Raw genomic sequence first — 25,082 nt, 5'->3', positions numbered from 1 at the left:
TCTACACAAATGTGTTACCCTTCCTGAAGGAGTTCTAGTGAAAGGAAGCTGCCTGACCTTTCAGAGTTGCCTGTTACCTGGTCTTATAGTTGAATGGGTTGTGCAATCTGAAACTTCTCTGCTGAAGCCAAGCTGATTGTTTCTTGTTCTGCACCACTGGGAAAGAGATGATGGACAGCATCAGGGATGCTCTTGAAATCAGTACTGGGACTTGGCTGAGTTCTTGTTCTGAATATAAGAAATAGGGAGTAGATAGGGTAGATTTAGATTGGACACAAATTGATTTAATTTACAGTGAAGGTGGTGAGACAGTGGAGAAGGTCACCCAGAAAAGTTGTGGATTCTCCATCATCGGAAGTGTTCATGTTCAGTCTGGATGGGGCTGAGAACAACCTGATCTAGTAAAATATATTCCTGCTCCTGGCAGGGGGCTTGGACTAAATGGTCATTAAATGTCCCTTCTAACTTAAGCTGTTCTGTGAATGTGTGTATTTGAAAATCAAAGGAGTAATGGAATAGATTTTGTGTACATCTCTATGTCATAAATAATTAAGTTTCTCTTGCCAGCAAAATTCCTGTTTCAGTGTGTAGAAAGATTTGAGACTTTAGGTGTAGCTTAGGAGCAGTTGATGCTTTTCAGAGTAGAAAGAGGCAAAGCCACCAAGCAGGGTTTTTTGATGGAGAAGAGCAATTATGAACTTCAGGCAAGATGATGCTGACCCACAATATTTCAGCTGGATCAAAATGAAGATAATTAAAATATCAGGAGGCAGTCAGTCAAGCTAATACCTACACAGGACAGCCTCAAGCCAACAGCTTTGTGCTGGTAATGTCACCAACACCACTGGGGTCTCATCACTTCTTTCTTTCCAAGCAAGCAGAAACCCTAATTTCTGACCATCCACTCAACACAATCTCCATCCCACAAGCAGTCATAACAATCTCCAGGACCTCACCCTTATTTTCAAGACCTTTTGTGACTTGTTAAGGGTCTAGGCAGTCCTGTCCATGAGTTGTGGGCTTGTTTAAATGAGTGGATTGTACAGAGGATGATGTGTTAGTGTTTGGTAGCAGTTTTTGACTTCTGCAGTTATGGCTGGCCAAGTGCTCCTTTCACCCAATTCACTATTGATTCTTCTAGAAGAGGAAAAACTTCCAGTGCCAAATGTTACCTGAGAAGGGAAACTGCCTGTCAAATGTTGTGTCTTCCAGTGCGTTGAGACATCTTGGCTGTAACCATTGTTTTTCCCTGTTTTTTTTCTTTTTTTTCCATTTATTTTTTCCCCCTCCTTTTTCTTTCAGACTGTTATTGTTTTCCTGTGCTCTTCCCCTCCACTCTTTCCTGGTTTTGTCTGTTAAAGGACTCTGGAAAAGTGGTAGACTCTGTGTGCATACTTGCTGATTGCCATTTGTTATGCGTAACATCTGTGACCTTGTGTGGTGTTTAGCACAGTAAAATCTCTTTGCTACTTGAAGGTAGTGTAGTGAATGCCACAGAAATGAGACATTCATAATAATCCTTGTGATTCTATTATCTGGTAAAAATATAAAAAGAAATCCAGCATGATTTCCAGCATGATTTACTTTGGTGGGGTAGGAGGTCACATGTACAAGCCAAGTTAAAATTTTTGTTCCAAAACCAGATCTATGGCATTTGGATGTGTTTCTAGGGCGTGGAGCTCTGTAACACTGTTGTGTGTTTGGGACTCCCCTTCTCAGTTTATCACAGCTGAACAACAACACTGAGGTGGGGAAGTTCTTACTCCTGTAGCCTGTGCAGTTGTTTTCTTTTCCATTTCATTGAAGTCTTGCAGTTAGTCATTGTTAGTACTTTCCTGGAAGGCTTACAGCTCCTGCTTTGATAACCACTGAGATAAAACCAAGGCCCTGATCTCTCCTGGTTCTTCTCTCTGTTACCTCTCTAGCTGAAACAGCCAAATTAGCTTCAGGATTTGCTTTGCTGAAGAGCAGCTCCCTGGCTCTTTCCCCCTGCCCCAGAAGTTTAGATGGCTTGTTGCTGTGAGCAAAATTCCAAGCTGTTCCTGCTGCCTTTGTACTTGATGTGTCAGCAAGAGCTGGTAATAGGGCTGCAAAGCCTTTCTGATAAATGAAGGCACTTAAAACAACACTGTCAAGGGTTTTTTGAAGATGGAATGAGTCTCATATGTGGGAATTGGGGTGCAAGGAAATAAATTAATAAAGTAAGCATCTTTTTGCCTAATGGGAAAAAAAGAATCATAACTTCTTGGCAGAAAGAGTGAGAGAACATTTTAAAACTGTCAACGCTGTTGATATTTAAGTTGTAATCTTAGATACAGCAATCTGGGCTCCTATTCTTGCCTTTAGATGTCATCAATAACAGTTTCAGTAAATATCCTTTGCTGCAAGTCTACCCTTCCTTTTTTGAGAAATCATTGAGTTTCTCATGTGTGTCTCTTCTCATTCCTGGTGTGAGATCACTGGTGTGAAAGGTAGGGAAAAACTGTAATCCATAAATCTTTTGTAGAGTTGTGTTTATGTAGAGGGGTTGTGCTGGTTCACCAGAATAAAAAAAAAATCCACCCAAGGCTTAAATTCTTTTTCCCAAGCTGCATCTTGGTGATTATTTTGTGCTTTTCCCGGTCTTGGTGATTATTTTGTGCTTTTCCCGGGTGTGGTGGGCTGATCATGGCCAGCTGCTTTTTATCTCTCCTTCCTCAGTGGGATAGGGGAGAAAATCATAAGAAAAAGCTCAATGATTGAGACAGAGGCACAGAAACCACTTACTAGTTATTGTCATGAGCAAACCAGACCTGAGTGGAGAAGATGAAATTTATTGCCAGTTAAAATAGATGTGAATGGTGAGGAAGGTGGACAAATATAGAGACATCTGCCCATGTCCGTGGGGTCTTGGTGTCAGATGGGATTTCAGTCAATGATGTTGGCTCACCCTTTTCCCCTGGCAGTGTGGGAGCTGTGGCTTTGGAGGGCTCTGCCCAGGTCTGGGTGTGTGTCTGGCACTCCAGACACACTCGCTGGCCCTGGGGGAAGCTGTTTCATGTCCCTGATTGCAGCCCGGCCGTGCAGTGACAGTGACAGGCACGGGGCACCGGGTGTTTCTCAGCCCTGAGGCTGAAAGGTGTTCCCGCGTTTGCCCTGCCTGTGTTTGGCACAGATTAGCTGGAGCTGGGCTATGGGATCAGGTGACTAATCACCTCTAAGCCCACTAATTAAGCAGTGGGGTAGGATAATGGCATGCTGCAGCTTTCTGGTGACATGCTGGGTGGCAGCTGAGCTCTGCTGAGGAGCTCCCGGGGCCTTGGTGCCATGGAGTGTCTGATGGCAGCGGGAAACACCCGTGCCGTGGAGGACAGGTCAAATTTCTGCCTTCAGTGACCAAGATATTATTGGGCACAAAGTTATTTTGGGGGAAATAGTCCTTGGATTAATCCTTTATCAATTTAAAAGAAAATTATTTGAACAAACTCTCTCTGTAATCGATCCCTGGTTTAATCCATGTGGAGCTAAATGGGAATTTGTGACCCAGGCTCTTCCCTAAGTGTGGCTGCACCTGGGGGAGGCCTCCTGCTTTCACAGATAACACCAGGCCTGAGTAACCCTGACATTTAAAAAGGGAAAAATTAGTTTCTTTATCAGCCGGCTGAAATTGGAAATTGCAGGGGGAGCAGAGGAAGCTCTGGGAGAGGCAGCATTAAAAATAGTGTGTTATTATTCTTCAGACAAGGCTTTATGTCGCAAAAGCGTGTCACGGACAAAGACATCAAATTCCACCTGCTGTTTCTTTGTGTTTAAATTGAGAAAGTAATACATGTTGAATCAAGGATGTGTGTTTTTCATCACTGTTAACATTTCTCTTGACACTGCTTTGACAACAGCGAGAACATTTGCTGGAGGTGAGACCCAGCAGGGCTGCCGTGCTCCAGGTGGCGCAGGAGGAGGTCTTGGGAAGGCGTTGCTGCCCTGGGCACTGGCCCTGTGCAGATTTACAGCACCATTGGATTCCTGCCAACTCCTTAGTTTGTCCCCACAGGCATCACTTACATGCCTTCCTTGCTTCCTAGCTGCTGGAGTTGGGATAAATCCCTGGTTTTTTGGTCTTGTGAAGTGGTGGTAGGTGTTGAGCACTTTTGCTGTAGGTGGGAATGAAGGGGTTTCAGTTTCAGCAGGGATGTACTGGTGGAAATGTTCTTTGGAAAAGCTGAAAGGAATGATGCAGTTTAGTGCGTGACTTCATGATCTGAGGGAGAGATGAGCTTGTGGATGTGGCTCCAGCCGGGAAAAGTAAGAGCAAATTATTCTGGAAGCCAGATGAAGTACATGCCTCTTACTTTCAGCTGAGTGTGAAACCAAGATATGGCAAGCTGAGCAAATAATATAGGACTATAATATATCCCTAATGTAAAACTGCTGGAAGGTTTTCTTTAAAAGTGCAAAAACAAGCAAAAAAAAGAACTCCAACAATATCCACCAGTGAAGGTATTAATTCAGTGACATTAAAAAGCCCCAAAAGCTCAATTTTTCTACTGTCTGAAATGAGATCAGATGCTTGTTTCCAGTATATAGGGAGCCTAGGTAAACAAACTGCATTGATTTCAACCAAACAAATACAGCAAACAATTAAACAAAGTGGGCTCTTACCACTTACTTGAGCTGCCTTGGTTTGAGGAAAACAGCATTTTTATAGACAAGAGCTAAATAGTTGTAGAAATGTTTGACTTCTCCAAATTTGCTTTCCGGATTGACCAAAAATTTAAAAAACGGGGAGTTTCTTCCTGAGTTGTGTTTTGATAGGAGTGCCTTAAGCTTGCCTGGGAAGCAGCTAAACACAGTGCTGGTGTCAATCCCCTTCATGCCATCAGGTGTGTTTAGCTGGATAATACACCAGGGAGATGGAAACAATCGGGCTGCTTTGGTATCCTCTGCTTGCCGGCTTGCATTTTGCTGGAGAATCCTGTAAAGCCCTGGGCCGTGCTGGCGATTGTCAGGGCTCCTGGCATGCGCATGCATAATGCATGCACGGCTGCAGGTGACACTGCGAGAGGGTTCAGAGTAGGGATTGCACTAAGACTAATAGGTTTAGGGAAATAGCATTTTTTGCCTCTTTTAAATAATTGGGTTTCTTTCATTTTTAAAATGTCTGACAGGTTTTTCCTTAGCACAAAGCACTTTATATTCTAGATCTTGCCACCCAGACTGCTATTTTCTCTTTCACTTTCTGTATTTGCCATTGGCTCTGTCATGTGTAGGGTATAACAAGGTTTTATGAACACCTGCTTTGCATTGTTTGGGGGTCTTTTCCCTTTCTTTTTTCCTTTTTGCAAAAACCCCACAAGCCTTGCTGAAGAATAGAGTAGAGTACCAGGAGGCTTCCAGGCAGGTGTCTGGGAGCTGCCTTGCCAGGCTGTGCTGAGGAGCTGGAATTTGTCTGACAGCTTTTGGGGAAGGACCTGTCCTTGCCCTGAAAACAAAACACTATCTCTCACAGCAGTGGATTTTGGTTTACTTACAAAAATAAGACCAGTTTATAAGGGTGGATTGAGTTTGCTACAAGCAACTGCACTTTCTTGCAACCTCTTCCAGTCAGAGCTGAGGTAATGTGTTAGCCTTGAGGATCTGCCTTATCTGGGTTTTATTGTGTTGTTGCTCTGGTAACAGCAAGTCTTATACCTTTATTAAAGGAAGCAGGGATATTTTATTTTACTCTCTAGACTCCAATCAAAGCGAAATGTTGAGGTTTCTTTCTACCACATTTTTGCTGTTAGCGGAAAATTTGTACTTGCTCTGCAGAGAGCAATTTCGGGGCAGAGAGCAATTTTTTGTTTTAAATTTGGCAAATAAAGATCAGGACTTGCAAGAATACTTTGTGTTCATATTCTAAGTAAAACGTTGGGTTTTAATCCAGTCTTTAAAAATGGGGAAAATTCTATTGGAGACTTGAAGTCAGGAAGAATTAAACCTTCTTAAGCACTTTGTATACACTCAGTGCCACGCTGTTTTATCAGCTTCAATTCAGAAATTGTCTCCAAGGCTTTTGACTGTTTTGGAAACAGGTCTTGCAGTGACAAAGTAGCTGTTGGGAAAGCTGGTTGTCTTGAGCTGTCACTGTGCTTTTCTGTGTGCAATTACAGAGTTATATCGAGGCAGTGCTTGAAGTGCTGTCTTGGTCAGGTCACACTTTATTGTACAGGCTCTGAACCTGGAAAAAACACAGATGATCAGTTCGTAAAGAAGAACAACTTTGATGCTGTCTTTGGTTTTGGGAGCTTCTCTGTACATGCTGTTGCAGTATACTAGTGCCCTGTTCTCAATGGGCTTGCTTTTTGCTGTATCCATCCAAAGGAAGGCATTTCTTTTTGCTGCTTCAGTTGAAATCCCTCTTGCCCAGTGTTTCTATTCAGAAAAACTGTAAAGCCTCATTAGAGGACTACTGTTTCATCTGGCTTCAGAAGCAGTTGATTTTGGTGTTCATGGATTTAGTACAGTTTTAGTTATTGTTTTACATCCAGTTTAATTTGATCTATAGTATTAAAATCAGAATGCTCAAATCAAGTGTTCATTGTTGTGTTTTGTTTTTTTTTCTTGCAGGGAAGTTATCCAGTGTGGGAAGATTTTATAAATAAAGCTGGGAAACTGCAGTCTCAGCTTCGGTAAGTTTTGTGTTACACAGTCAAGATCCCCTACAGTTCCTTGGATGTGCAAACATTAAGATTAAATGCAGCTTTTGCAAGGATAATTTCCTAAGCAATTCCTAGTAAAATTGTGCATGTTTCTTAGTCAACACCTGCATGTTATTTTTTAAATACTACTACTGGTGTTTTCACATATTTAGGAAAATTCACAGTGTGCCATCAGCTATACATAATAAATATAAAATGAACTAAATTTAATGGATATTGATAAAAAACTGGAAAGAGTTTACTGTTGTTTAGTGAACACACATTTGGAGTTCGGTCTATGTTGCCCTTTTTATTAGTGTAGAATACAAAGGGGTTATGTGGGAAGAGGGCTCAAAATATTAAAAAATCTTTGGTAGCCTTAACAGCGTTTTCTTCTGACTTAAAAATGAAGAGAATTGCTTTGCTGGATCATACATTGGTGATTATTAAAACCTAAGGATTTGAGGTATACTTTGAAAATGGCATTCTGTATTATTTGATATATGACAAAGTATCACACTCAGACCAATTCTACCTCTAGAATTCATTCATTTGTAAAATTTGTTTCCGCTGATACAAATACAAGCTCCGTTTCCTCACAACTCTCCCTAAACCAGTCTCCTCTCTGCTCTGCAGAACACCATTTCTTTTCCCCAGCAGCTGTGGTGGTAACAGGTTACTGGCAGTCTGGTTTGTGGTTCTGTGTGGCATTATGAACCATTCCCAGAGAAGCTGGGCTTTGCTTCATTTGCCCTAAGCAGCTGGAATGTGCTGTTCTGCTGCATTGTGCCTAACATGCCACACTTGCTTGTGGTTTTTTTCCTTTTCCAGCAGTCATGTCACAGTGAGTATGGAAGATGTAGAGGAAGTAGAGAAAGAGGAAAAATTGAGAACTTTCCTAGCATTTTTTACTCTCCAAACACAGGCCTTTGGGATGGCATGAGTTTTGTTTATTTCCCAGTCCTGTGGTGTTGCATTCTGTCAGTGCAGTGCCACAGGAACATGCAAGCAGGCAGCTTGAAAGCCTGTGTTGGAGGATTTGCTGTTTGTTTCTAGCAAATGTGAGCCTTTTGCTGCTGTTTCATTTCTGTGTGCTCTGATAAAGGACAGCAGATGTCATTTGAGCTGGAGCCAGATCTTTCTGGATCTTGTTACTGGGGAAATGGAACTTTGTTATTAGCAATATAATTAATAATTAACAACATAGTACATGAATAACAGTGTGACCCACAAGTTGAGAAGATGAACATCACAAACAGTGTTGAGGAAAATTTTAGAGAAGATTTTCTGGTTCCAGGGCCCAGTATTGCTAGCTAGCTGTCAGGGTGGGGGTTTGCCCTCCCTTTAATCTCCTGGGCATGTGGAGAGTCCTTATGCATTTGCTTGGCCCTGTCATGCCTGGGCTGTTTTTTTCTGTGTGTGTTCAAATCTTTTGTGCTGTCAGTAGGCCATTTACCACACTGCCAGTTATGTCCTCTGTACCTTGAGCATATTTGGAGTGAGACTTGCATAAAATCTGACCTAATTAAGCAGTCCTGTGGTCTTTCTGGCTGAGGATCAGCTTCCCTGCAGGTCTGCTGGGTTTTTTGAGGCTACCAAGGAGCTCTTGAAACAAAATGAATGTGATAGTCCCTGTTCTGGATTTTGCTTGAAAAGGCTGACTGACACCACCAAGAGAGAAAATCAGAGTTACTGTTAGAAAAAATGTGCAGAAACAGAACCATGAGGTAACTGTGGAGAGGGCACAATTGTAGGGCCCTGGCCTACTTTCTCTTTAATTGGGTCAACCAGACTATAAACCTTCAGAAACTGGGACTGACCTGAGGTGTTCAGGGCTCTGGGGCATGCTTATCTAGAGCAAACGTGTCTGGAAATGGTAACTCACGTTTGCTGTCCACTTGAACAGATCTGTCCACCACAGGTCTGGGAGGGTTTCTGCACGTGGAGGAGATTGGGCTAGGGAGGTTGGCACTTTGGGTTGTGGAGTCTGAGGTTGCTGGTGTACCTCTCAGGAAGGGTCCTGCTTGGAGGAGCACTAGATTAGAAAGGGGTTTTGTTTATTTTGGGCATTTGGGAGTTGGTGGTTTTTTGTAGGTTTAAGTTGTTTTGGGTTTTTTCTTGAAGTGGAGGGGTTTTTCCTTTTCCCTTTGTCCAAGAGCTCCAGACCAATCTGATTTCCAAAAACTTTTCTGTTTCAAGGGATGCTCATGCTCCCCACATGAAAAATGCAGGCAGTTGTTTGGCTAGGATCCTAGATAAAAGGAAGTTGCTGCATATTTATTCTTAAAATATGCATGTTCCCTGAAAATAGCAGTGGCTATAATTTGTTCACTAATGGGTGAAGTATAATGTGTGTTAGATTTGTTTTTCATGTTTGACTGCTTAATATTAGTTTTCAGAGGAAATCAGCTAGAAGGAGGGTGGCTGTGCTCTTTTGAAACAGCACCTGTCCTGTGCAGTTCTCAGCATGGAATTAGCGTGGCTGCCTCCAAGTCCATAGTGCTAACACAAAGCAAGGAAGGGATTAAGGAAGGAGGGAAAAGGCTAAATTCAGATATAAAAGAGCATACTTTTTGTGGCCTCTGCAAGTTCACAGTGCTATTCTTTATAAGCCTAAATGTTTTTGGCAGTAATTAAATAGGCATCAATGAGACACTGCTAATGTTTTGTTATCTGTATGCATTTCAGGACTACAGTAGTAGCAGCTGCTGCCTTTTTGGATGCCTTTCAGAAAGTGGCTGACATGGCTACTAATACACGTGGTAAGCAGATGTGTCAATATTGAGTTTAACAGAATGCTGTGTGGTTTATACCATTTGTAGTAATAAAAAGAAGTCTTGTTACATTGACAAGCAGATCTGTGAGACATCTGTTAGATGGACTTGCACGTTGAAAAAGTGGCACGTGAAAAAGGAAGTTGTCTTTACTGAAAAAAAACTGCTGGAAACCTGTAATTTAAATGTGTCATCAATCATGTGAACACTTCTTAATTACCATTTGAATTATACGTTGATGAATAATATTTTAGAAAGCAAGATTTACAGAAATCTGTATTCACTGACGCCTCTGTACCTTGTGGAAATGTAAAAGGCTTGATACTCAGCTGGAATAAATAACTGGGGGGCTGCTGGAGACAGAGCAGACACTGGCTGATCTGTGCCCTTCAGGGTCTGCCAGCAATGATGACAGTGACCTGTACTTACATCTTTGAGCAAAGACTTTGCTTGTGCTTCCCCTTTAAGTCTGATGTTCTTGGTCAAACTGAATTTTCCTGGGCTGTGGCCTTCTCTGGGTAGCAGTCTCAGCTTATTGGTGAGTGTGGAGAGCCAGAATAGTGCAGCTGGCATTCTTTCCAGCCTGCTGAGTTGGAAGGAGACAAAAGGCTGCTTCTCTCTGATGCTGGATGCCCAGTGACCAAGGCATCGTGTGCAGATGTCCCTGCAGTGGTGTAGGGCATTCCCCATGGTCACTGTCCTTGGACTGCTGCTGAAGAGTAAATCTAGAATGTAGATAAATCACTGCTGAGGGAGCAGCTCTTGGTCACCTCTAACCCTAAAGGTTTTTTCCTAATGGGCTGTTGGCATTTGACTTGAAGAGTAAGAAAGTAATATTGCTGACATGAAGGGTGTTCATTCCCGTTTGCAGAGTGCAAGCTCAGTCAGACTTCCCTTACTTCTGGCTTACAGGAGGAGCAGCAGCTGCTGGAGTGAGTTCCAAGTCAGAATGACAAGAGGGAAAAATACTTCTTTTTCCTGCCTAAAGCTAATGTTTACATTCTGATAAGAAGTTCCTCATTATATGCATACCTCCTGTAAATTATAGGTAATCTACTCACATAAAATAATAAACATGACAGAAAGTGGAATAAACTAAGGAAGAGACTCAAGGAAGAACTTCACTTGGATTTCTAACATGTCCTTCCTTCAAGCATGTTCTTTTCCCTTTCTTCTGCTTTCCCCAAGGGGAAACAAAGTAAAAGACCAAAATCCTTGGGACTTGTCTTCTAGCTATGCTGGCAGGCTTATAGGGCTTCCATTGAGATACCAGAATGACTGAAACTTTTCCCACTCTCAAACAAAAATGGCTTGTGTGGGTTTTGAAGGGTATTTTGCACTTTCTGCTGTGTCGTGTCTTGTCTCTTATCTCTTCCAGCACATCCTTTACAAAAGGAGCTCTGTGAATCCAGGCATGCCAAATTTGTATAGCTCCTCTGTTCTGTCTTCTGCCTTCTCTGACTGAAAGGATAGAAGGGAATTTTGGTTTTATTTTTAGAAAGTGATGTTCTGGGCAATGAATCAAAACCCCAAGTTAGCTGGTGGCTCTGATCTGACACCCAACCCAACTTCCATTTATTCCCATTTAGGTTTATCTCTGAGCTTGCACCTTGCTCCTTTAACAAATACTGATCATTCTGCCTTGCTGTGGGCAGGGTAAACACCTGTCCCCAGGGAAGGTGATGGCAAAAATCCATATGACTTATGAGGGCACAGTTCAATAAAAACATATTTTGCCATCAGTTTAAGGAATTCTGAACTGAACAGAAAAACTGAAAAACTTAATTTTTTTTTCTCTGTAATGGGAATTTTAACTGGCTCTCAGTTTTCCCTTTGAGTGGTTACATAAAGTGAAAAATCCTTTCTTAAATTTTCCCTGTTACTTACCCAGTATATAAAATTATGTATCTGATTGTCCAGTCAGACATCTGGCTGTGTTTCACCCTGTTTAGAGAGTTAACAGATAAACCAAAGTTTGCAGTTAACAGATTAACCAAAGTTAGATAAAGTCATGTTCAGCTGCTGGGGATAAATGAGACTGGAGCAGCACTTCCCGTGACAAAGGCTGGGAGATTGGTATATTTTACATCATGAGCCTGGTTTATCATTGCATGAGCCAAATGCTTCCTCTGGGAACTAACTGTGCATGGAAATGCTGGAGCAGGTGCCTGCTCTGGAGGGACAGTGTTAGTTCCTTGTAGGATGACTGAAGTGTTGAGAAGCTGGTGCTGCCTTTAATTTGTAATTGCTTGTAGTTCTACAGAAAGTGGCCTGTTATTTCAAGACTCATTGATCTAGCTGATGGAAGTGTTTTATCAGTCAACAGAAGAACTCTGGCTACTCTTTAATCAGTTTGCAGCAGCATTAGCTTTGGAAGAAGAAAAAGTGTTTGCCTGGGTATACCTGTGCACACACAGGCAAGGGGAGACAATCTCCTTTCAGTCACCCAGTGCTCAAGAATGAGAGCTTATTTCCATCATTGCCAGTCCCTGTTCCAGCTGGCAGCCTTACCTTGGGTGCCATTACTGCTGTTCCCAAGCACTGTCTCTGCTTTTCTGCTGCATTGTTCTCTCCATGCCATTTACTTCCTTCTAATCCTGCAGTGTTAATCTTCACGTTCCCATCTGGAGCTCAGAAGGCATAATTGGAGCTTTGCCTGTGGTTGAACCTGATTGGATGAATCAGATAACCTGTACTTTGCTGTATTTTTTCCCTTTGTAGCTTCTGAAGTAGGAAAAGCCCTGAATGTGAAGTACCTGATGTTTTGTGGTGACTCAATACACAAATGAATTCCCAGCCAGCTCATTTCAGCTTTTGCTTCCTCCTTTGCTGTCTCTCCATTTTGATGTGCATCAACCCAAAGCTGTCTCTTTTTTCCTCAGTTTAGTTCCCTTGGTTCAATGCTTTGATTTTAACCTGACAAGGGAAAACACAGGGAAATGAGTTCTGATGCATGTATCAACAAAATGTTAGGTTTCTGTGGGTCTGGTCATCTGAGAATCATCATTTGAATGGGGGGGATTGTTAAGTTATGTTGCTAATTTAAAGTAATGCTAGCTGTATAGCAATGTGTGCTGGTTTTGCTGGCATCAGAGATTCTTGAAAACAAAATTCCTTTAGATGTTTTGATTTTTGAGCTCTGACAAAATAGAGACATCTATGTAGCAGTTTTTGTTGTTCAAGCTGCATCTGTTTGGCATACAGCCCAGCAGAACTTGGTAGTCTGCAGTGGAATCTGTATTATCTCTCACTATGATTATTAAAGAGAATGCTTACAAAATATGAAATGAATGAAGTGCTTCAGGGTACCTTTAAATCCTTAATATGCCTTAAATAGTGTAATAATAACTCTTGAATACCTTAAAAATGAAGTTTCCTTTTGGGGAGATGTGTGCTCATGAGTTTTAGTTCAGGCTTTTATTATATGGCTTGTTTCTTGCAATATTTGAGATTCTGAATGTTTTTACCTTCATCAGTTCTAGCTGAAGCATGGAAGAAATTTAAATCGAATTTAATTTTATTTCCATTTACCTGATTATTTGTGCAATAAAGAAGACAAGAACTGTGCATCACAAATACCGTGTTTATATGTGATATATGTTCAAGTTGGCTTTCAACAATATGTAAAAGAGTGCGTGTAAATTGCTTTGCTTTTTGTATGGTAGTCTTCTTCTGCCTCTGCTGCATTTGAATGTCCTTTGTAGATAAGTACTAGAGCTCAGGAACTTGGAAAAGTAGGTGTGAAAAGTAACTATCCTCCTTGTGTTATGGGGGAGATTAATGTGAAGATATGCACGCTTCTTATGTATCCACTTAATTCAGCATCAGCAGCTTCCCAATAAAACCCTGCCCCAATCTTGCCTACCTGCACAGGTGTAAATTAAAATTTATGGAAAGATGATCAAAAAGCTTTGATTTACCCAAGCTTAAAATTGATCTTCAAAGTGACATTGTTAATGAGGCAGCTGATACTCAAGTCTTGTGGTTTTCTGTTTTTCATTCATATTGAAGGGTTTTGCATATACATAGGTGTGCTTGATATTAGCAGATTAGTTAAATCACTTCAAGAGGGTGTCAGTGTATCACACAGCTTTCTCTGGCCAGCTGCATTCCATGGATTGTAATGCTGTTTGAAGTTCCCTCTTGGCAAGTGCTACTAGAGATATGTTCTCCCTGCCTTTGGTAATTCTGACATCCAGTATGTTTTCCATCTCTTTCATTTTACAGATCTCTGAGAGGATTTTAAGGCCATGCAGAGTTGCAGGAAATTCCACTTGAGTAGGAGACCCTTTCTGCTGGTCTGAGGGTTTTGTGATCAGGGAGGACACTGTGGGTAGTCAGCCAGCTGCCAAGGGACACTGAGTAGATTGGGAAGCAAAACTCAGTTTGTGTCTGCATGGCATGCAGCAGCAGCAGGGACCAAAATCAGCACAGCAATTTTAATGTTACCCTGTTGAGGGCCGGATATATCAGTGTGGAAGAAGTGCTACATTAAAGTGCCTGCACTTTTTTCAAGCCTCATTAAATTTCAACAGCACACAGAAATGTAAATATGGTTTAACACTTTTACTTATAAAATTAAATTTGATTAATATTTGTGAGTGTCTACGTCAGGTAGCTGTTCTGTAGCACTACTCAGTGACTGCTCTTCATTTTTAATAAGTTAAAATAGTACCTTTTCTGCAGATTGGTGTTCCTGGACAGACTCTGCATCCATGTTGTTCCAGGCAGTGTGTAAGCACCCCTTCAGACGCCCTTAGTCTGGGTGATCCATTGTTATTTTGGCCAGGATCTATATGGTATGTACTGAAGTGGTTTCCCAAGGTGCACAAAGTGTTGCAGGGCTGGGATTATCTTTGGTAATTCTATGAGCTCCCAAGTGAGTGTGTTTAGGCCTCCTGAACCAGGACCTTGCTCATTGCAAATAAGGCAGAGTGGGAGCCAAGGTAGGGCAGGGTCTTGGTGCTACAGCAAAATGTTATGGACAGTACTGAAAGGTGTTTTTTATAGATTTACTTATTTTCATGGAGGAAAAAAATAGATGGAACAGAAGTGAAGGCTGGGGAGACGAAGATGTCACAGTCTACAGCAGTAGACATACAGCTGTATAACATTTTGAAATGAACTGCTTTGCTCCTGGCTATGGACTGGGGAGATGTGATGGTGATCTGTGCCTAATTTCAGAGTGAAAACAAAGCTGGTCACAAGAGGAAAGGCATTCTCATTGTCCCATTCCTTCATCTGACTCCTCTTTAATTTCACATGCTCATACTCAAATAGCAAAACCTTTGTTGAGCTTCTTGTCAGTTAAGATAAGACTGTCATAAGTACTTATTCTCCTGTGGAGTCTTTGAAGAAAAATAATAGAGTCCAGACTTTTTCTGTGTGGACTTTCATATACAAAATAATCAGAAAGAAAAGTATTTAAATGAGCCATTCAGTCTTCCATTATGTTTTCATGACGATGATGCAAAATGCAGGACCAAAAGCAGAATCACTGGCAGATAATTTTGAAGCTGGATGCATATTACATATCTGTTGTGTTTGGTGAAGTGGGACTTGGATATTCTGTTTAACAAAAGCTAAAACTACAAATCACAAAGGCCATGTTGTGTTATTCACTATTTCTGTGCTCCCATCTCTCTCTAGACCAGTAGCAAACGCCAGTCCATGTTTGGCACCAAGTGTGTCGCCCTGAGAACTCTGCTTCTGATGTGAGCCCCTTTGGCTGGAGCAGTCAAAATGGGCTGAGTATCTAAAATGCTTAAACACAAGAGAAATGGTTTGGTTATTAATGACTAGGTTTTATATTTAGGGGCTTGAAAGGGCTGCACTGCAGGTAAAACATGGCCATTGTCTTTTCTTTGGAGAAGTGCAGGCACTGCAGCTTAAAAAAATATTACTTATTTATGCCTTTTTTTTTTCCTTAAGATCAAGACAAAATCTAGCTCAGGGTCATTGACAACATTTGTGCTGATTTATCCTTACCTAAGGAGTAATATTCAGGGCAAAAGACAAAAATAATTGCTATAATAACTTACATAGGTGTCCCTTTGTACAGTGCAGAGAGTGACACAGGAGTGGAGTTTGCATTTGCCCTACAACCCAATATTTTTTTGAGCTTGCTGAGGTGCTGAGACACTGAAATGTTGTTAGGAAAGGTTATAAAGCCACCAGGTGATTGTGTGGGCTAAACAGAAAATTTGAATGCAAGACCAGCTTTTATGAGGGGGGGAAAAAAGGGCGAGAGAGGAAGAAGCAAACAAACTTCTTTAGTACCTTGTCCAAGGAGTGGGCTGGTGTGTTAAGATAGCAGGGGCTGGACTTTTTTCACATGACTGAACGTTAAGTCTGCTCACTGTCATCTGAATTGGAAATCTTTGGGACTGTGGGGAGGGGGAACAGCTCAGAGTTAATTTTTCATACACTTGGTTGTGGTTCTTTCTCTCTCCGTACTTATACAGCTGTGTTGCTTTTAGGAGGGTAGAATATCAGATCCTGGTTTTTCTGCAGGCTTGGGATGGATGGATTGATTGTTGTTTCCAGCTGCATTATGAATTTATATCTCTGTGGGCATCTCCACGCAATGCACCTACACTTCAGTAACTAAATACTGGTTTTGTAGCTGCAAAGAATTTTCTCAGTCTTGGCAAGAGAGCCAAACTTTTAATGTCTTATTCATCGAGTTTGGGAAGTAATGAAGATAAATTGTAAGTGGCTCTAGGATTTCCTTCAGATGATTTATTAGTTTAGAATCAAAGATGCAAAAGCATCCTTTTGATGATGGGATGTGGATTTGAAAGTGGAGGCTGAGGTTTTGGTTGGTGGTTGGTTTTCCCAGTGTAGCACATGTTTCTGTGGTGGGAGATCCCCTTTCAGGCTAATTCAAGCAGCCGTTTGATGTGATAAATTACTAGTTGGCACATAGTTACAATCCTGTAGTAATCACAACAAGAGAGTTGTTGCAGCTCTTACTTATTTATTTTTAATCTGTCACCAGCTGGATAACAAAGGTAGCTGAAGATCTGCTCTCATAGAGTTTTATTTAGTATCTTTTTTTATTTGCTATACGAGAGAAAGGGAAGTTCTGTGTCGTGGGAAGAGAATTAGAAAATCAGTTCAGACTAAGCAGGGTTTCTGTGAAGTAGGGTAGTGCTTCTTGCCTCATGGACCTTGCTCATAGCAACCTGAGGAGGCTGCAGAGAAGTTGCTGAGCTTCTGTGGCCTCGTGCTTTGTGCCTCACAGCTGCCTGGAAATGCACGTTTGGGGGTTCTCCTTTTGGTGGTCCCCTCAGTGGTGGCTGCTTAGAAGACATGTGTTGGGGAAGTATCAGATTTGGTGCTGTCAGATGGCTCCTTGCAAACTCGCCAGACCTGGGGGTGTGAGGGGGGCCTGACCAGAGTCCTGCAGCTCACCTCCTTGCCCCCCAGTGCACATGTCCTGAAACCACTTGTGACCTTCCTTTGTATCAGCAAGGCAGTTTGTGCAAAGGCTGTGATATAACATGCGTGCTTTCACTTGGGGTGTCTTCTCCAATTCCCTCAGTCTATTCCCACCCTGGCTATACAAAAACTGTGTTTGTTTCTAATGATATGAGAGAGCTGTACAAAAAGTGAAATTACAAGCTGCAGCAGACTAATTGTGAGTGGAGCGTCCATAACAATGGACTCCATCTAATCATTAACAAAAGCAGTGACAAAAGTCATTTTCAGAAGCAGCAGTGACATTTGCATTGTCTAACAGGTTTTTTTTTGCTCTCCATAATTCAGGCTGCCTCCCAGAAGGATGCTCTTCCACACATTTTCGTAGGTGTCAGGCCCGTAGATCGTATGTGTTCACTCTGTGTGTGTCCATGCAAACGAGTGTGCTGCTGCCAGGTGATTTACTCTGTGATATGATTCATCTCATGTTTGCATACCTGCTGCTTCTTGGGAAGCAGTGCATGTTCATGGTAATAATGAGGTCTTGCTTAAAAATAGACCAGCTTCCTTCATTTTCTTGTCCTTCTGTTTGCTTGATGATTTGTCGGCTGTTGCCAGCACAAATGTTTGTCCCTGTTGCTGTGCAAGCTGTTCACCCCTTCCCTCCTCCCTTCACGTTAGTTTTCTTCAGTGAAGCAGTTCCCTGCTCTTTTCTTCCCTGGTTGATGTAGTAAAACCTGCCCTGTTCAGCCTTATAGGCTCATTTAGAAAGGTGAGGAAGAGTCCCCACTGGTTGTCGAATTTCAGTAGAAAATTCAGTTCTGCCTGGGACAAGAAGTGAATTGTGCTGTCTTTCTCTTCCTCCCATGCATGATGGAGTCCAACCTGTAGAACTACTTCTGAAAAGTTAGAATAATATTACCTCACTGTTTCGTTTCAGGGCTCAGAGTCCTCCCTCTTGTCTCTGTGCTTTCTACAACAGTTTTTTTTCCACAAATTAATCTGTGACCTGCCTTCTATTCAGGTTGTTTTTTTGGACAGGGTGGAGAAGGAAAGGAAGATGGGCTATTTCCAAAGAAGCCCTGGGTTGTGACCTGACAGTACTTCCTGTAAAATGTTTGGACTGTCTGTACTTACATACATGCTTAAATCTTCCTGCTGCTTTGCAGTTGGTGCTTGTTTTGTTGTTTTCACATGGGCTCCTTGCATGTAAAAATGAGTACGTTTTCCAGTCTAATGAAGCCACTGCAAAATGCTGCCATCTTTCCAGCATCCATCCCAACTCAACCTTGGTGGAAACTACTTCAAAACTAGGGGCAGTGGCAATTGTGTGCGTGGGCACGTTCATCTGCAGTGTTATGGAGTAGAAGAGGTCTGAGTTTGTACAATCAGCCCCTGCAATTGTTGTGAAATTCTCCTCTCCCGCAGCATTTATTACTATGTAAAATTGAAATCTGCATGATTTCCTGCTGTGAGCGCCTGTGCCGAGGGACCGGTTTCTATAGTAACTAATATCAAGGAGCTGGCTGGGACTTCAGTTTGGAGCAGTATTTGAGCCTGTTCTGCAGTTCAGTGCAGCCCTGTGTGAGTACTCGATGGATGACAAACAAGCAGGCAGGTTTGTGGCTGCCATTACTACAGTAGTGGTGCTGTGCACCTCAGCGTGTACACTGAGGGCTAAAAATAGGATTTTGCAAAATGGAGCTGGAGGTGAGGAGGGGGGATGTCTTTTTCTCTTAACACCACTCCTCTCCCTCGGCAGAGCTGCCAGATGGAAGCACTGAAGAATACATAAATGAGTGTTTGTCCTGGAGTCACTTCAGCCCACCCCAAAGTGAAAGATATGCCTGGGAACTGGGTCCATTTTCTCCCAAGAGTAACAGCCATTGGTGCTGCCATTACTCTTGTTTTGAGGCAGAGCTGATGTTTGTTCTGCTGAGCATGATAAATAGCATTGTTAATGTGTTTTTGTCTGCAGGACCAGCTTCTGCCCTTACTTAGTCCCAGACACACCTGCTAAATGTATTTGATTTTGCAGGGTTAAGCAGTGGTGGGAGTGTTGATGCTTGGCTTATAGAGGCTGTAGGCTTTCAGGGTGCCAGGCAATATGCAAAGCCTGATTTGCACCATTTACAATTTGTCCAGAATTAGTCCAGGGGTCAGGTGCATGAACATGAAACTGACACTTCTATTTATTCTATCTTCACTTCTAAAATTTGAATAATGTGGTGGAGGTGAGAAAGGAATGCAGAATCGTGCTTGCTGTCCTCTAAGTACAGAAACTGGACTTAGGCAGCAATGGTTTGGTCTCTTTTTTCCCTACCCCAGAAGTTCTCCAAATTGTAATGAGATCAAGCCAAATCTGTAAAGCAAACTTGGGGCATTGATGAAGTAGTCTGAAGTGTGAAGATGTCATTTTGTGTGATTGAAGGTTGTTTTTCCTGGTTGTGCTAGTAAAGGAGATTTATATCAGATGTGTGTGTCTTCCAAGCCCTCTTCCCCCAGAAGCCAAGCATCTCTGAGGAAAGGGTGAAGTTGTATGTCCTGTGTACTTGCAGACATGGACCTGTGTGCACACAAGGAGTGCCATTTGCTCAGAGAGCTCAAGGGGAGCCTTGACTTGGCCACCCTCAGAGCAGCCTCTTACTCATTTGGTGTTTGGGGATGCTGGAGCAGGCTGAGGAAAGTGAGTGTAGAGAGGAGGAGCTGTATGGTGGACAAAGAGGAGCTGGGTGTGTTGTGCTGGGAATATTCAGGGGACATCCAGTACATATCCATGAAGTAGTGGGGGGTTTTATTTAAAAAAAAAAAAAATCCTTTTAGACAGGTCATCTTTTATATTCACTGTTTACGTATGCAAGTCCATAGTAAAAGTATTACAGTGATTTTAAAAACCCCAATAAATGACTGGATTAAACTATTTGCGTCAAGAGAGTAATGATGCATTCAAATAATCGGAGAGAATTTGGCACTGAGATATGACCAGATTACAGTTTGAGATCTAGGATTGGAAACTGTCATTTAGGACTATAATGACTCATGATGCTGGGAAATCATCTTCACCTTTGTTCTTGTGAGAAGTTAAAAATCTCCCTTTCTTTCAAACAGGTACTAAGCAGAGTGCTGAAATGAGAATCTTAGAGTAAGGCTTCGTTATATTTACACAATATAGTGATGGAAGTCCAGAACATTGAGTTGTTATAAATAAATTAAATCCCAAGTAAATTTAGTAAATACTTTAAGTGCATATTGTGATGGATTATCCCTGTTTTCAATGCTTGTTCATTTTCTGCTAGCTTGCAAAATCACTGGAGTCCAGCAGAGCACATTTCTGTTGATGCTGTTGTGGCTGTGTATCCATGTTAAATCTAGGTTGTGTTGCATGGAGAATAGCAGCTCTGTGTGAGCGTTAGTCACTTTGGTTCAAAGGTAAAGAGTTCATGTGTAACTCTTATGGAGCTGCTGCAGAGGCAGAGCCTTGGTTATGAATGCAGCCAAGGGAATGTTTTAGCTATTAAGCTGAAATGTAGCTTGCTGCTGGGGAAATGAGTGTTGTACTGAGTGTGTACTGAGATGCAAAGCCCTCCCCAGACTGTTGGGTTCAAGTGCACTACGTGTGCTCAGGACGGATAATTGATTTAGACGAACAGATTTTAATCTTTCATTGTGAGCTTGAGGCCGGCTTCACTCAGAGCTATAAACTCCATTTTTCTCAAGCTGCACTTCCACAAGTGTTTTAGCTGTTCTGTCTGAAGTGACTGCCTGCTTTCAGAGACTTTGTTCTTCACAACATGTTTTCTTTGTTGGCAACCTTACTAATTTAACGTGGCTTTCAAAATTAGGAGTGGGAGAAAAAGCCTTGTCCATGTATATTCCCAGCTAGGGTGAAAGTACTAAATTGTGTGCATCTCTAGAGACAATGAAAAAGCTGGTTGAGATGTTATTTTAGGGTGACTTTATGCACAGTGTAATTAAGCTTAAAGTTTAGATCTGAGTATTTTAAAGCAAATGTAGTTGTTAGAATGAGGTTTTCTTGTTAAGGCTTTATGTATGTTTTTTTATGTTTAATGGGGTCTCTCAAAGGAAATAAGCCAATGCCTTCAGAAGAGCAAACAACCACCCATCTGCCCATCATGAATACTGCTTAGGGATTTTTGAGCATAAGTGGCAAGAAGTCTGTCCTGTCCTCTTAGGCTGGTTAATAAAGGTTAAAGCTTGGTCAGTTTAAGAAATTCATCTATTCAATATCCTTTCCAAAGCTCCTTGTTTCCAATGTTTACTGTTGCCTAATCTGTTTAAATTGGTCTGAATTTCAGCCTCTCTAGAGTTCAGTTTTTCAGGTCATGATCATCATGGATAAAGCAATGTATGTTTTCTTGTTAATGCTTAACTTTTGTTTACTTCAAGTTAGTCAGTTTGGTTTCAACTTATTTTCATGTGTGATTTTTTTTTTTTTTGGTCAAAAAAGGAAGCTGGACTCAAAATTTGTGCCTTCTAGGTCTACCTATAAGGTGAAAGATGTATGAATAACTTTCTTTAAGAGAAAAAGTCTCTTAGATGGAATATATTCAGCATATAAAAAGCTTCTTGTGACCAATGGGAGTAAGCATTAAACATTGATGATGCAGCTTTAAGTTGCATGGAAACAAACTGGGGCAAGTCAGTTCATTTTACCTTTGATTCGCTGCTTCCAGCCGTGAGGAAAGGTTGAAGGGACACAAGGCAAACAGGAGTCTCTTCCTTTAGCTTTGTCTTGTGATGACATATTTTGCCTGAAACAATAGTTTCAGTAACTAGATGCACAAAATTTATTATTTATAAAATTTAGAATTTTTTTGTTTTTTAAAAGCAAGCAATATGATAACAGCAATTTACATAATTGCAATGATTCCTAGTGAAACGGAGATCTAGTTCTGTGTAAAGGGAGAATAAAATAAAGACTTCCAAGAATAATCCTGGATTGTAGAGGTTTTGACATCCCCTGTATGGAGGTGTGAAGTGGTAGTTTGACCCCCAAGGCTTGGATGTCAGGCACATCTATTTTGTATTACCTGTCTATAGCAATGAGAATTTCTTTTGATGTTAAGATCTGCAAAGGTTGTTCAGGTTACTTGGAGGGTGAGATGATGCTTTGGAGATCTGTGTGAGATGCCATGTAATTCTGTATTCATGTCTGTATTTCCTGGTACCTAATTCCTTCTGTGATGTTATTTAGGATCCTAGATATGCTGCTTTGCATGCCCACAACTATCCCAAAGCATCACTGGGAATGGACAGGTGGATATAGGTGAATAACTGTTCACAGAATCTAGGGGGCAGCTAGAGTTGCCCACTTTTTTTTCTTTTCCTTTTTTTGAAAGGAAGTCTGGGGTAACTTGTTTTCTGGTGTTTTGTGGCTCTGTCTGGATTTCCCTCTCTGGTACACTTAGTGTGCTTTGCAGAGGGCAGTGCTTGTTTTTATTGGAAAGAGGCTTACCTGTGGTTTTTTGTTTTCTGCTTCTGTGGGACTCTGTGCATTTTCCTTTCAGGCTGTGGCCCTGCATGTTCCCTGCAACATTTTCAGCATATTTGCATTAAGATGGATGCTTGGGAAATATGTGTGTAGAACAACCTCATTTTGCAAGAGGATTGGTAATAACGAGAGATGAGCATGATGCAGTATTGATTGGTTGAATGGGATTAGGTGTAACTGAAGTTATGCTATTCTTTTCTTGATCTCTGAAAACTTCCAGTGTCTTCTTGTAGCACATACAGACCTTTCTCAGTGGTTGTAGAGGAAGGATTAAGGCAGACAAACTTGTTTCTGCCATGTAAAGAAGGTGTCAAACTAGACAATCCTGAAAGCCTTGTTTTTAAGGCTCCACTTCCCTGGCCATGTTAGTTCAGGGCTTAATTACACAATAATAAGATTTCTTACATGCAATATATTTGAACAAAGACTTCTCCATGCGGCAATGAAAACTTTGTTTGAAATAACTTACTCTCTCTTTTATTTTCTCTTGTTTTTGATTTCAATTCTGCAGGTAGAGCTGCAAGTCCTTTTAGGATATTTAAAAAGGTACTACAGGGAGTTTGCTTTGTAGGAATAGTTGTCAAAGTCTTCTCACTACTTTAAGCTATAATGAAACCCATTTAAATATTCTTATAAGGCTATTTTTAAACTCATTTATGCTGATGGAAGAGTAGGAGTAGAGTTGCTTTGGCACAAACATGAGGAACAGCATCCTTAGGTTTGATGGATATGTTCTCAATATAATTTATCAGCTAATTAATTCTGCTGGGGAAGCTTTCTGTGAAAGCACTAAACAGTGATGGCCTTGCATGATTTAAATATCTGTGAGCTGCTTTAGTATGGACAACTGGAGGGGTCAGTCTTGGAGAAAAAGTAGCTTTTAAGCTTAGAAAAAAACCTCTTGGGTTATCCTTGTTAATAGCCATCTACTGCACAATTCAGAGTTTTTAAGAAAAATCTTGTATAAAGTATTAGGGTGAAGCAAGATCAGAGGATTATTCAATTGCCTGTACAAGAGACAAAACTATGTCCAGCTGATGTGAGAAGGACGGAGTGAATGAATAGTGGGGACCAGTGGCTGCCATTTTAGGATTAACTTATGGAAAGCATCTGGCCAGAAATCCTCTCAGGCTCTCTGTCTCCCTACCCTTTTGTTTCTTAGCCAACTGAATGCCTCCCTGTCCTACAGACAGAGAAGCCTGTCTGGCTTCATCTCTCTTCTCTGGTCATCTGCTTCACCTTGGTTTTGAAATATGTCTGTGCTGCTGACCACAGAAGTAAAACTTGGCTTTGATTTGAGTTTCATCTTGCAGTGGCTGGTCTCTGTCTGTGGGAGAAACTGGACCAGGGCTTCAAAGCATCAAAGTGATTCACACCTCATTTTCTTTTTAAGGACCAGGAGGGCCATTAGATGATCTAACCTGATTATCTCTGGAGGGCTGGTCAGGGCTGAGCCTGCTGTGCTGGACACAGCCTGGCTGGGGCCCTGCAGCACAGAGAGCCGTGGGAACAGGCACCATTTCTGCAGTGCAGGTGTGCTGGAAAATGCTCTGGGTGCAGCTTCTTTGTATAAATATATATGTAGAAAAAAATTAAATCAAACTGCTACACATAAGAAGTCTTGCTTGGATTTCTGAAGGAAATACAGATTTGGGTTTGGTTGTGTCTGTCATCTGTGGGTTTTGCATAAAATTCACAGACAGGGAGAGATGGTCTTGCCTCAACTCAGAGTGTGCAAGAAAACATACTACCTTCTATAACATGACTGTCCTGGTGCTCATGGACTGCATCAAGCCATGGCCTGGAGTGCAGTGTCATGGCCAGGAGACAATAAAGTGCTGTGGAGATTCTGGTGACTCCCATTTGGGGGTGGCTGGCTGCAAGAGCTCAGGTGAAACTGCTGTGAAGAGAACTGCTTCGCCCTTTCAGGACTCATGGCCTGTTCAGCACAGGGCTCCTGTGTCTCACACTGATGCTGGTGGCTGAAATCCTCTTCAGAACTGTCAGTTTTGTGTGCTTTTTCTTTCCTTCCTCTTGTGGATGGGAATTTCCCCGTGGCAATGATTCTATGCCCAAACTGCCCGAAGGTTACCCCTGCCTGGGGAATAAGCAGAGCTGTGTTGGTGGGAGCAGAGCCAAGAGTGGAGGCTTGCATCTTGATTTCCTGGGGACTTAGTTCATTAATGAAATGGATGGTGGTAGTAGTGGGTCACTTAACACTTGTGGTTTTTGCAGTTTTTGTCAGTGAGAGGAGACAAAAAGCCCAGCTGCAGCAGCGGTCATGGAAGCTGCAGGTGTGAGCTTGGCTGGAGAATGCCAAACTGCCATCTGTGGTGAGGCTTTGTGGAGATTTTTTTTGCAGGCTGTTTGCCTAGAAATAAGAGCAAGAATTCAAAATAGCAGGAGTTAACTGGAGATAGCTTTCTTCCAGTTTATGCCACCTTGCTGGTTAGCCAGAAGTCTGTGAAAGTGTAAGAGTTGAAATTGCATTAGGCTCAAGGGATGAATGTAGGTGCATTCAATTAGGTGCAACATAATCAATCCTTTAGGTACTTTCTTCCCATGTGGCTTTAAGCAGGTTTGTCCTCTGCTCTCTAGAAGATGTGGAAAAATAGAAGAAAAGTTGCAGGTGTTACTTGCATAAAATAAATAAAAAGAAGAAAAGCAGCAGCATGTTGCATTGCTTGCTTATGTTGTTAATACCCTTTTTTGTGCCTG

The 25,082-nt window shown here is 41.7% G+C and overlaps 1 protein-coding gene across 12 annotated transcripts in view; it reads left to right on the top strand.

The window, feature by feature from the left end:
* The window catches only part of MTSS1 (MTSS I-BAR domain containing 1), a 126,043-nt gene that overhangs the window by 10,436 nt on the left and 90,525 nt on the right, over nt 1–25,082 (top strand). For all 12 annotated transcript variants that reach the window (XM_064706667.1, XM_064706675.1, XM_064706677.1 and 9 more), the window contains 2 exons: nt 6,586–6,647; nt 9,345–9,418. In XM_064706667.1, coding sequence (XP_064562737.1) covers nt 6,586–6,647; nt 9,345–9,418 — 136 coding nt within the window. The remainder of the gene's footprint in view (nt 1–6,585; nt 6,648–9,344; nt 9,419–25,082) is intronic.

Source organism: Zonotrichia leucophrys, chromosome 2, assembly GCF_028769735.1.
Source record: "Zonotrichia leucophrys gambelii isolate GWCS_2022_RI chromosome 2, RI_Zleu_2.0, whole genome shotgun sequence".
Taxonomy (NCBI): Eukaryota; Metazoa; Chordata; class Aves; order Passeriformes; family Passerellidae; genus Zonotrichia; species Zonotrichia leucophrys.
Note: the sequence above shows the minus strand (reverse complement) of the source record. Positions and strands in the feature narration are given on the sequence as shown.